The sequence below is a fragment of the Marmota monax genome, unplaced genomic scaffold (genome assembly GCF_021218885.2).
Source record: "Marmota monax isolate L192 unplaced genomic scaffold, Marmota_monax_Labrador192_F-V1.1 WCK01_AAM20220418_F8-fsc01104, whole genome shotgun sequence".
Lineage (NCBI taxonomy): Eukaryota > Metazoa > Chordata > Mammalia > Rodentia > Sciuridae > Marmota > Marmota monax.
In genome coordinates this window covers 85,357-97,992 of record NW_026693577.1, presented here as the reverse complement: position 1 = coordinate 97,992, position 12,636 = coordinate 85,357, and the positions used below count along the sequence as shown (strand labels likewise).

At 34.5% G+C, this 12,636-nt stretch overlaps 1 protein-coding gene across 1 annotated transcript in view; it reads right to left on the bottom strand.

Annotated features, from left to right (window-relative positions):
- Positions 1-1,557: 1,557 nt before the first annotated feature.
- The window catches only part of LOC124102835 (A disintegrin and metallopeptidase domain 3), a 96,403-nt gene continuing 85,324 nt past the window's right edge, over positions 1,558-12,636 (bottom strand). The window contains exon 11 of the mRNA XM_058583961.1: positions 1,558-1,613. Within this exon, the coding sequence (XP_058439944.1) occupies positions 1,610-1,613 (4 nt within the window). The 3' untranslated portion in view covers positions 1,558-1,609. The remainder of the gene's footprint in view (positions 1,614-12,636) is intronic.

Here is a 12,636-nt window from a genome sequence, read left to right as displayed (position 1 = left end):
CGATGCTGGATATATTTTGAGATCACCTGTGGTTAAATAGTCCACTGAACCCAAGGGAAAATAAAAGAAAAAAGATATCCATGGTTGACTCCAATGTGGTGTTTTTTTTTTAATTCTTCCTTCATATTTCTTTCTTTTTTTCTGAGAAAATGAAAGAGATGAGTTGCCATTCACTGAGATGATTATGAGAAATATAAATTTGGGAAGAGGAAAATAAATTCATTTTCAATATATTACTGATGTGAATCCTAATAAACATTCATTATCAAATAGTCAAATAAATGACTATGGTGTTCACAGGAGAAGAATAAGTTAAGAATATAAATCTGGGAGTATCTAACACATAGGTGGCATTTAAAGTCACAAGACTGAACTAAATAATTAGATGGTTAAATATAGATTTTTTAAAAAAGAATACTTCACCTTGAAGTATTCTAAGATTAAACAGATGAAGAGGAATCTACAAAGGAGAGAGATAGATAGAGACAAATAGAAGGAATAATAATCATAGTAGGAGCCAAACAAGTACCAAAAGTTTGTGGTTATTTCCAAGATGAGTAAGGAAAGTATTTTATGAAAAAAACACTAACCAGCTATTCCAAAAGCTGTCAACTGGTTGAGAAAAATGAAGACTAACAACTATCAAAACTCATCAACAACACTGATAATCTTATCAAGTATTTATATAAGACAATAATAATAAATATATTTATAACAAAATATAAATATTTAAAAAGTACAAACAGAGTAGTGGCTGTTTGACTCTATTTATATGAGCTATTGAGAAAATATAAATCATGATACAGAAAGTAGATAATTTCATGGAGTTATCAGTGGGACTGGAGATTAACTAAATTGACATGAGGGGTTTTACAAGGGGAAAGAAATATCCGTAAACTTATATAGAGCTTATGACTGCAACACTGCATAACAATTTTAAAAGTATTGAATTACTGTATTGTGTGGAGAATTTTATAAAAATATATTCAATAAGATTGATAAAAAAGAAATATAGGGGCTGGGGTTATGGCTCAGCAGTAGAGCGCTCGCCTCACATGTGCAAGGCCCTGTGTTCGATCCTCAGCACCACATAAAAATAAATAAATAAAATAAAGTTATATATATATATATATATATATATATATATATATATATATATATATATAAACATATATCGGATTAACACATCATAAAAAGGATGTTACTACTTGAATTTCCAACAACCAATGGACAAGTTAACAATGTCTGTTTTCATTTCTTATATACTTAATATACTTTACTTAACATTCTTGGATTCAATGGCTTATACTTAATTAAAAATTTATAGGTATGTAGCTTATTTCTTAATTTGAAAATACAAAACTGGAAAAATAAAATACATGGCCCTCATAGAGCTAATATCCAAAAGCTAATAATGAATCCTAATTTTAAGAGTAGTTCAACAAATAAGTTTATATTATATTGTATTTCTGAATTTAAATAATGTGCAAAAAATTTTAGGAAAGTAAAATCTAAGTACAAAATTCTCTTTCCTTTAAAGGGAAAATTGGATCTTACTGTTTTCTAAGGTGCAGAGTGTAAGGTTTTCCATCAATTGAAAGGATAAAAGTCACCTAGAATAAATCAAATCAATAAAGATAATTTAGTAAATCAGAAGTACATAAAATAAAAAAGTATTTTTTATCAGTCAATCAAAATGACTGATTCAACAGATTTAAAATTAACATATTTCTTAGAATTTATTATATTAACTAGTCAGAATTTGGTAGCAATAAATTAAGGAACATTGTGATTAAAGTGTAGAGATGACTTTTGGAAAACAAAATGGATTGCATTTCAGAAAAATATAAAATTTTAGCATGATTGATATTATAGAAATTGCTTATATCTAGAAATATATGCATTTTAAGTTAAGATAAATGAAACAGGACTGCAGGCTTACATTACACATCAAATACGGTGAACCAGTAAGACATGTATACTCAGAAACATTTAGCAACTCTTAAAACAAAAATCTATGAGGAAAGAAGACCTGAGAGACTGTGCGAACAAGAAGCCAGTGAAGAATGGCACAGCTCCAGGGATAAGAGTCCTAAACTACTAGAAATTGAGTAATAGCAATCTTCATCATCCTAAAGGGATGCATTAGTATTCAGGAACAGAAGTAACTATGGAATTTGACTAACTGGACCATTTCCACAAATGCAGACAGACATCTTTCCTAGAAATGCTGCAGTTTTCAAAAGAAATCTTCAATGTGAAGCTGGAACAGAGTCTGTAAACTTGGTAAAAAAAAAAAAAAAAAAAACTGGACAATGCAGCTTATAACAGGAAACACCTTGGAAGTAGGAGCACTTGAACTAAGCTATAAATAACCCATACCTGAGACAAATCTTATCCCATCACTTCCCTAGAAGTAATATAAGTGTCTTTGTCAAGTTTTAATTACTGCAACAAACACCTGAGATGATCAGTTTAAGGAAAGAAAAGGTTTATTTTGACTCACAGTTTTAGAGATATCAGTTTATGGTAGGTTGGCTCATTGCTTTTAGGGTTGTGTCAAGGAAGAACATCATGTGTGAGGTAAAGGATGTTGCTCACCCAAGGCAGCCAGGAAGTAAATTGAAAAACAGGAAATACCCCTTTCCAATATCCCCTCCAAGGACACATACCTAATGACCTAACTTAGGCCCCACCTAGTTAAAGGTTTAAAGGTTCCAACACTTCCTAATAGAGTCAAAGGCTGGGAACCAACAGTTTAACACATGGGCCTTTAGGGGTTATTACAAATCTAACCTTTGCAGTAAGCTATCATAGCAGATCTAATGCATAATTCCAAACTGAATGCAAAACACAGAATGTGATGCTGTATTGAGTACAATGCCAATGGCAAGTATACACACACACACACACACACACACATGCACACACACACACACTAAAAAAAAGAAAGAAAGAAAAACACACAACTGTTTAACCTCTGAAGAATGTATACACCAAGAAAAAAAAAAAGCAAATCTAACAAATTGAAGAAATAACTCCTGAAAAACAGCAAAATAGGATCTTGGTGTAAGTATAGCTAATACTATCTAATATTCTTTAAAAATTAAGATTATTACATTCAAAGAATAGTTAAAAAGTAAGAGTGAGTATTACATTCAAAGAATAGGAGTGATAAGATGTAATGCAATTTTATTTCTAAAACTTTCTAACATTTAATGAGTGCTTGTCATATTTATAGTATCATCCCAAGCACTATAGATATTTTTAAAACGTTTTATCCTCAAAACCCCCATAATTTTCACCCTCAGAGATATAGATAAGTAACTCTAGGAAGATGACACATCTGATTATTAGGACTTGATAGACCATGTGCTTGACCACTGTATTTCACTGCTAGCTTATGAAGAATACCAGACAGTCTTACTGAGTGACAGTCTAATTGAGTGACAATTATGGAAATGAACCAACTACAGATCAAAAGAACAAAAACAGTGTTTTTAATTTTTAAGTAAAATATTATCCTAAATAATAGACTGGATATATTTTAGGAATAAATTAATGATACTGACTATCAAAGCTAAGAAAGTTTCTGGAAATTAAATACAAAGTTATGTAAAATATAAATGAATTACTCCCCAATTAAAAGACATTGGTGGACTAGATAAATTTAAAAAAAAAAACTATATACTATCTACAAGAGATTCATTTTAGATCTAGTGACATTCATAGGCTAAAAATGAAAGTCTGAAAAAAGATATCCCATAAATATGGGAACTTAAAGATAACAGGAGTTCTTGAAGACTTCTAAAGATACAGGAGTGTTCACACTTTGACTTTAGATCAAAAACTGTCACAAGAGGCAAAGAAGGGCAGTATATAACACAAAAAGAACAATTTACCAGGAAGACATAATAATTATAAGTTTGACAAACAGTACAGCTTCCTAATATCTGAAGAAAACTGACAACTAAAAGATGAATAACGACACTACAGTAGTTAAAGATATACTTAACTTTCAGGTATGGATAAACACCCAGAAAGATCAATAAGGGAACAGAGATATTGAAGAGCAATATAAACCAATTTAACTTACAGATTCATACAGAGTTCTCCACCCTATAAAAATAGAATACTATCTTTTCAAGAACACATGGAGCCAGGTTTGGTGGAGCACTCTTGTAATCCCAGAGTCTGAGAAGGTTGAGGCAGGAGGAGGGAAAGTTCAAAGCCAGCCTCAGCAACTTAGCAAGGCCCTAAGCAACTTACCAAGATCCTGTCTCAAAATAAAAATAAATAAATAAATAAATAAATAGGGCTGGAGATGTGGCTCAGTGGGTAAATTCAATCCCTGAGTTCAATCCCTGCACGAACACACACACACACACACACACACACACACACTCTCTCTCTCACACAAAGAACTCATGGAACATCCAAGACAGAGTAAAAACAAATAGACCAGAAAACTATCTTTAAAAAATTACAAGAATATTGAAATCATATAACACAGTTTTCCCTTCCTTATGGATTGAAATTAATATCAATCCAGCAGAAAGTAAGAAAATATATAACTATGAAAATTCAACAAATTATTTTTAATTTTATTTTAATGGAGTATCATAATTATACAAAGTAATTGGATTCCTTTTAACAAAATCATATATACAAGGATTTTGATTTCAAGCTCTTTCTTCTTCTCTTCCCTCCATCATTTTCCTTCTTCAACTCTATTAAACTTCCTGTCTTCTATACATAAAAGTGACATTCTCTTAAACAATTTATTTCTTAAACAACTAATGGATCAGATAAAACAAGCAAGAATTTAGAAAATATCTGCAGATAAATGAAAAGAAAAATACAACATACCAACATGTATAAGACAGAATGAAAGCAGTAATAAAAGGGAATTTTATAGCAGGAAATGTTTACATTAAAAAACCCAACTTTACAACTCAAGAAAATCCAAAAGAAAATCAAAACAAAAAATTTAAAAAATCAAGAGATATTTTCTAAATATCAATAAAATTGATAAATTCTTTGCTTGAAAGAAAACTACAAAACAAACCAGACTATTAAAATGAAGACAGGAATAAGAAAGGGAACACTACAACCGATACCACAGAAATCAAAAGGATTATACAAAAATATTACGAATAATCATATTTTTAAAAATAGAATAACAAAGGACAAATGGAAAATTGGATAGAAACATTGAAACTATCATGAATACTTCATAAAAGTTTTTAAAAATGTGAACAGCCCCAAATTTAATAAGAGAATTGAAGACATAATTTAAAAAAAAAATCTCTCCCCCAAAATAAAAAATTCCCAAGACTAGGTGGCTAAATCATAAATTTCCACCAAAAATGTAAAAAGAATTAAACCAAACATCTTCAAATTCTTCCAAACAACAAAAGAAAAAGAAACACTCCCAACTGAATCTAGGAGGCAGTGACACCAAAACCAAAGAGAGATTCAATGCAAAAAGAAATTGACAAGACTATTATCTCTAATGAAAATTGACATAAAAATCCTCAACAAAATACTAGCAAATCAAATTCAAGAGCACTTTAAAAATATTATAGAATAATAAGATGAATTTATTCCTGGAAAGTAAGAATAGTTCAACATATGAAAATCAATCAGTGTCATACATCACACTAACAGAATGAAGAATAAAAACTACAGGATCATCTATCACCATTCACTCCTGCTGTCATAGCAAGACATCTCTGCTTCCAGGATGACACCTTGTTGCTACATTCTCTGGGGATCCCTGCTGTATCCTCATATGGAGGAAGGGATGAAAGGGAACAGAAGGGCTTGACTGAGAGAGCCCTTTTATAAGAGCACTTAAACCCATTCATGAGGGCAGAATCTAAATAAGTCAGTCACAATTACATAGCAGGGTTCATACCTTCTAACGCTTAATACTGTTGCTTTGGGAATTCATTTTCAACATGAATTTCAGAAGGAAAAAAAAAGTAGTATTCTACCCCGATGCCTCAGAATTCATGTTCTCCTCATACACAAAATCACATTGTTTCCATCCCAATAGCTCCAGTGACTTGTTCTAGAAATAACTCCACGTCTAAAATTCAGAGAATCATGTATCATTTAAGTAAGCTGTGGGTAAGATTCAAAGGTTTGTTTCATTCTGAGACAAACTGCCCTCTAATCATGAACTCATGAAATCAGACAAGTGATATGCTTCCAAAATAAAATTGCAGGCCAGCTATAAGATAGAAATCTAATTCCAACACAGAGAAAGAGTCAAGGAAAAGGAGTAACATGTCTCAAGGGCAAACATGAAGTCTTAAGGCTTGAAAATAACCTCTGACTCCATGTGCAACATGCTAAGGTAGAGACTGGACACCCAACGCCGTAAATAGTTTGCCCTGGTGGTTTTGCTGGACACAGCACACCCAGCAGCTTTAGATGGAGAGAGTCAGATGCCACTGGCTCTTCCAGGGTGGAATTTCACACACTGATGGCTTTGTAGTTCTGAAATCTCAGAGGGGGCACTACCATCAGGACTCCACCTGCATTACCCTAATGGGGATCCTGAAGAGATACCATTCCTAAAAGTCAAATCTTTGGGCCCTGAGGCTCTCTGAGGCATTTTTTGAAATCTAGGTGGAAAATGCCATGCCTCCACAACATTCATATCGGGCTAACCTACAGAGTTAGCCCGATATGAATGTCATCAATACTTAGGATATGTGCCTTCCAGAGAGCAGCTTGATCCACAAGTCTCCCAGTAAAAGAGTGTTGCACCAGAATGTGAGGAAAAAAGACATGAGACATTGCTAACCAGTGAACCCCAGAGTCCCATTGAGTGCCCTGGGCCCCTTCGTCTTTTTGATAAAAGCCAGTCTTGCTAGGATGAGGTAATATCTCACTACGACTTCAATTTGAGTTTCCCTAATCAATGATTTTGAACATTTTTTTCATATACCTGTGAGCAATTAGTATGCTTTGTTTTGAGAAAGTCAATTTAGACTGCCCATTTTAAAAGCAAGATATTTGTGTTTTTTTTTCTTCTAGCAATAATGTGATATGCATTTCAAAAAAGATATAAGAAAGGACTTTGAAGTCAACTTTTTTTAAAGAAATAAAAAATGTGGTGCAAGAAGCATCTAGCTTAAATATTACACAACACATATAGGTATTAAAACCTAATATGGTATCCTATTAATATTTAAAATTCTTATGTCTTTATTAGTTAAAAATAATAGAAGAAAAAGAACTGTACAAAACAACCAGAAAACAATTGACAAAATGGCAAAATTAAGTCCCTATCAGTAATAACCTTAATTATAAATGAATTAAACTCTGTAACCCAAAGAGAGAGTGGTTGAGTAGGTGAAAAAAAAGAGCCAATTATGTCCTGACTACACTACATGCAGAGCATATCTATATGAGAGGATGGAAAAAGATATTCCACACAGAGAATAACCAAAAAGAGGAAAGGTGGTTGTAATTAGATAAAATAGACTTTATATCAAAACTGCCATAACAAGAGGCAAAAGCACAGAACAAATCAATAAAACCAAAAATTGATCCTTTCAAAAAATAAATGAGATCTACAAACCACTAGCTAGAATAAGAGAAAAGGAGAAGACTCTAATATAAAATAAAAGAATGAAAGTGGAGATATTGCAAAGATATCTTACAAATAAAATGATCATAAAAGATTATTATGAACAACATTAGGCCAACATATAGCATAACTTAGAGGAAACGGATGAATTCCTAGAAAAAAATAACCTTCTCAAGATTAAATCAAAAGAAAGAAAAAGCTTGAAAAGAAAGGGAAATCAGGAGAGAAAGAGAAGGAGACAGGATGAAGCACAAGTCAATTACCTTCCAGAAAAGAAAAATTCTGAATTCTCCCATACACTCAAAGAATAATTATTACCAATTCTTCTTAAACTCTTCAAAATAACTGAGCAAGAGGTAATACAAGGACAAAATTATCTTGATAACTAGGCCAAACAAAAATGCCTCAAGGGGAAAATACAAAATAACAATAAAAACAAAGCAAAACAAGACAACAAAAACCTACAGGCCAACATCTCTCATGAACATTGATGTCAAAGTCCTCAATTAAATCTTAGCAAGCCAAATTCAGTAACACACTAAAATACTATACGTCATGATCAAGTGGGGTCTATTCTTGGCAAAGATGGCTAGTTTAACATACATGAATCAGCCCACATGACACATGACATTAAAGAGAGAAAGATAAAAACCACATGATTAATCTCAAATGATGCAGAAAATGCACCTGACAAATTTCAACTTTCTCTTTCTCTTTTTTTGGAGGGGGCAGGGGGTGGGTAGTAGAGGCACTTTACCTCTGAATTATATCCTCTACTGCTGTTTTTTTTTAACTTTATTTTGAGACAGGGTCTCAAAAAGCTGCTGAGATTGGCTTCAAACTTGTAATCAATCCTCCTGCTTCAAACTGCCAAGTAGCTGGGATCACAGGCAAGTGTCACCAAGCTCAGATCAATATCTTTCTTGATTTAAAAAAAATCTTAAGAATTTGGTAGAGAAGCTTTCCAGAATTTATTCATCTTGAAAACAAACTTTTTCCATTAAGCAAGAACTCTCCTTTACCATGTCTCTGAATCCCTGAAAACCATCATTCTGCTTTCTGTTTCCATGAATTATATTACTTTAGATACATCATAAAAGTGGATTATGTATACCTCCTGACCACATCTAAATTACAACAAAGGTCTACTTCTTAAATGCTCCCCCAAATTCCCTAACACAAGTCAAAATTTTATTAGTCCCATCTAACATCTTTTTTACTGAAATGAACCATGGTTTACTGTAGTAAGTATTGTGTCTTGGTGCAATGAGTAATACACCATCTTGTTCAACAACAAATGTGTTCACAATGGTCTTTGGCAAGAAGGAACTGGAAGAAGGAAATAAATTTATCCTGAAACCATCTATTCACTGGTAGGGAGTTTCTTCTTAGAATTATAAATAATGGAATATAGTTTCCACATATGTACTTTAGATAAGCACTAGAAGCCTTTAAAGCATTTATATGATTCCTATAATATACTAAAATTGAAGGTAATGTTTTGTGAAATAGTTTATACTTGCAAATCACATGTATGTTAAAGAGTTGATAAACAAAATGTATGATAATTGGAGGATACTCAAGATAGCAGAATAGAGGAGGCTAATTCTGTGGTGTGAACAGAATAGAGGAGGCTAATTCTGTGGTGTGAAACCAAGAAAGCAGGTAAGCAGCTTCTCAGTAAGCTGGTGGGGGGAAAAAGAGTGGGGAACTTTACTGGGACCAATACTGGAAATTCAACCATATTGAGGACTCAAGAGAATGGATATAAATAGATAAGGAAGAAATCCCCCACTCTGCTGCCAGCATTGCCAATGCTTGCCAGAGCAGTACCTTCAAGGGCAAAGTGGAGGAATCGTGGTTTAAAGGGAACCAGTATTTTTAGGAGGCCTTCGCTGGGTCTTGGTATGGAAAGATCAGAAATCTAAGACACTGCAGATTGACCCAGAAGGTGTGCTGCATAATACTCTTTGGCAGGAAAGAAGCCAAGACTCTCCGGACAGCCTGTGGAGAACAGATGAAGAATCTGTCTTGCAGCCACTCTGCAGTGGCAGCCGCTGTGGGGGCCCAATCCTGGCAAACCTGAACTGAGTCCGAAAAACAGGCCTGACAAACCCATGTCATAGAAAGTGCCCAAGAGGCCAGGAGGAAATCAGACTTGGAGAGGGTTTTACAGGGAAATACAGTTCTGGAAAACCACCCAGATCCCCACTTTCCCTTCATTCCTGCAGTTCGAAAGTCGGAGTCTGGCCAGAAATTAGAAAGGGTGGGGACAGAAGTGACAGGAAACTGTCATGGCCCAGCACCTGCAGCCACCCACTGGGTGACTGCACCCCAGGGATCTCTGCTGGGTTCCACTCATATGGTGGGTCCTCCACCATATGAGTGGAACCCAGCAGAAGTGACAGTTTGGGGACTGAACTTAAGAGTCCAGGAAAGGTGTTCTAGCGCACAGGGCTCTCAAGCATTGGAACAGAATCACCTAATCAGCTGTGCTCCACTCCCATGCAGGTCACTCGGCTGCAATCTAGCCACAGTACAAAGCCATCCCAGCTCCCCCACCTCACCGGACACCCTGGCGCTGGAAGCAGACCCACTCTGTCTTGGAAAACCTCTCTCAACATATTTGGTGGGCATGGCTATCAGAGCGGACCTGGACCTCTGTTTGAACAGGTACCTGGTTTCCAATTTCCTCCCCCTCCCCCCTTCCCAGCTGAGATTACTCAGCACAAAAACTGCTCTCAGCTGAAGGAGAGCTCAGTGTGACCAGGGCACCGCCCATCTTTAAGAGCCTGAGGTCAAGAGGTCCAGCATTTGGGAGCTGGTAAGCAAGAGAGGGGAGGAGTCTAAAACCTGGAGCAAATCAGAGAGACCAGGATTGGGAAGCCTTGGGGGTCTCAAGTCTTCTCACCCTGGTTACCTACACCACCCTGAGGACAGAGACTTCCAGCTTAAAATAGGCTACTCCACCTACTGGAAGAGAAGAGAGGCAGGAAGAAAACAGAATTCTAAGAGTATTTTTTTTTCCTTCTTATCCTTCTTCTTTCTCCTCTACCCTTCTATCCTCTGGCACTCACAACCCCAACATATGTAAAACCAAGAACTTTACATGAAACAGAACTTTGAGAACTAAGTCACCTGAATAATATAATATAGAAGAATTTCATAAGGCCCCCCTTTTTTCTTTCTCTTTTTTTCTTCTTTCTTCTCTTTCTTTTTCTTTCCTTATTTTCCTGATTCTCTTTCTTCTTCTTTCACCCTCCAAATTTTACTAGTTTAACATCTTGTAATTTTCTAAATAAATATGTGTGTTTGTCTTTATGTACTCTATTGTCCTCCCACTTACTTGTCTACCCTAAATTACTACCTGTCTATTCCCCTGCTACTAACCCTCTTCATTAGAGTTCTCCTTCAAGTTTCCTAAGTTATATTAAAGCCATACCCTCACATATTTCCCCCTTAGTGTATCATCCTATGCCTGACCCTAAGTTCACTGTCCACCACCAGAAACTGTACACCTTTTAGGAAACTACTGATTATATTTTAAATAACCATTGAATCCAACATTTCTGGACATTGAGACTAACTATAAATGTCTTAATAACAATAGTTTTCACAGGTGATATACTGTTAATATTAGGATCTGTTAACATTGTCCTTCCCCACAAAGGAGGGATCATGGAACCATAAAGAGCACTAAAAATCTATAGGGTAAAAACAATAACATACCAGCCCCCACAGAGCTTAAAGGAAAGAAACATGAGCAATATGAAAAGACAGGGGAAGAAAATACCACAAATAATTCAAGACAACACATTATTAGAAGAATTGACAGCTACAGCAGGAAAAAAAGGACAGAGAAAGATTTCAGGATATACTTGTTTAAAATGTTTGGGGAACTCAAAGAAGACATTAAAGAACAAAAACAGGCAGAGAAACATCACTTTGACAATGAGCTATATAAATAAATCCAAGAAGCAAAAGATAATATCAACAGGGAGATAGAGGTATACAAAAAACAAACAAACAAAAAACAGAAATCCTTGAAATAAAAGAAATAACAAACCAAATTAAAAACTCAAACAAGAGCATCACCAACAGAGTAGACCACTTAGAAGATAGGACATCAGAAAATAAAGATAAAGTATATCATCTTGAAAATAACGTAGACAGCACAGTGAAAATGATAAGAAACCACAAGCAGAACATCCAAGAAATATGGGATAGCATAAAAAGACCAAATTTAAGAGTTATTGTGATAGAGGAAGGCATAGAGGTCCAAACCAAAGGAATGAGCAACTGTTCAATGAAATAATATCAGAAAAATTTTCAGACATGAAGAATAAAATAGAAATCCAAATTCAAGAAGCCTACAGGATGCAGAATGTGTAAAATCACAACAGATCCACACCAAGACACATTATAATGAAAATTCCCAACATAAAAAATAAGGAGAGAGTTTTAAAAGCTACAAGAGAAAGGAATCAGATTACATATAGGGGTAAACAAATTAGAATAATGGCAGATTTTTCAACACAAACCCTGAAAGCTAGAAGATCCTGGAACAACATATTTCAAGCCCTGCAGGATAATGGGTGCCAACCAAGAATATTGTATCCAGCAAAATTAAGCTTCAAATTTGAAGATGAAATAAAAACCTTCCACAATAAACAAAAATTAAAAGAATTTATAGCTAGAAAACCAGCACTACAAAAATATCCTTGGCAAAATATTTCATGAAGAGGAAATGAAAAACAATGAAAACCAGCAGAAGGAGGTAGTACACTAAAGGAAAACGTAATCAAGAGGGAAACCAAGTCAAGTTAAATAACAAAAATAAACAAATATGGTTGGAAATACAAACGACGTCTCAATAGTAACCCTAAATGTTAATGGCTTAAACTCACCAATCAAAAGATATAGGTTAGCAGACTGGATTTTTAAAAATGATCCAAAAATATGTTACCTACAGGAGACTCATCTGTTAGGAAAAGAGATACACAGACTGAAGGTGAAAAGTTAGGAAAAAT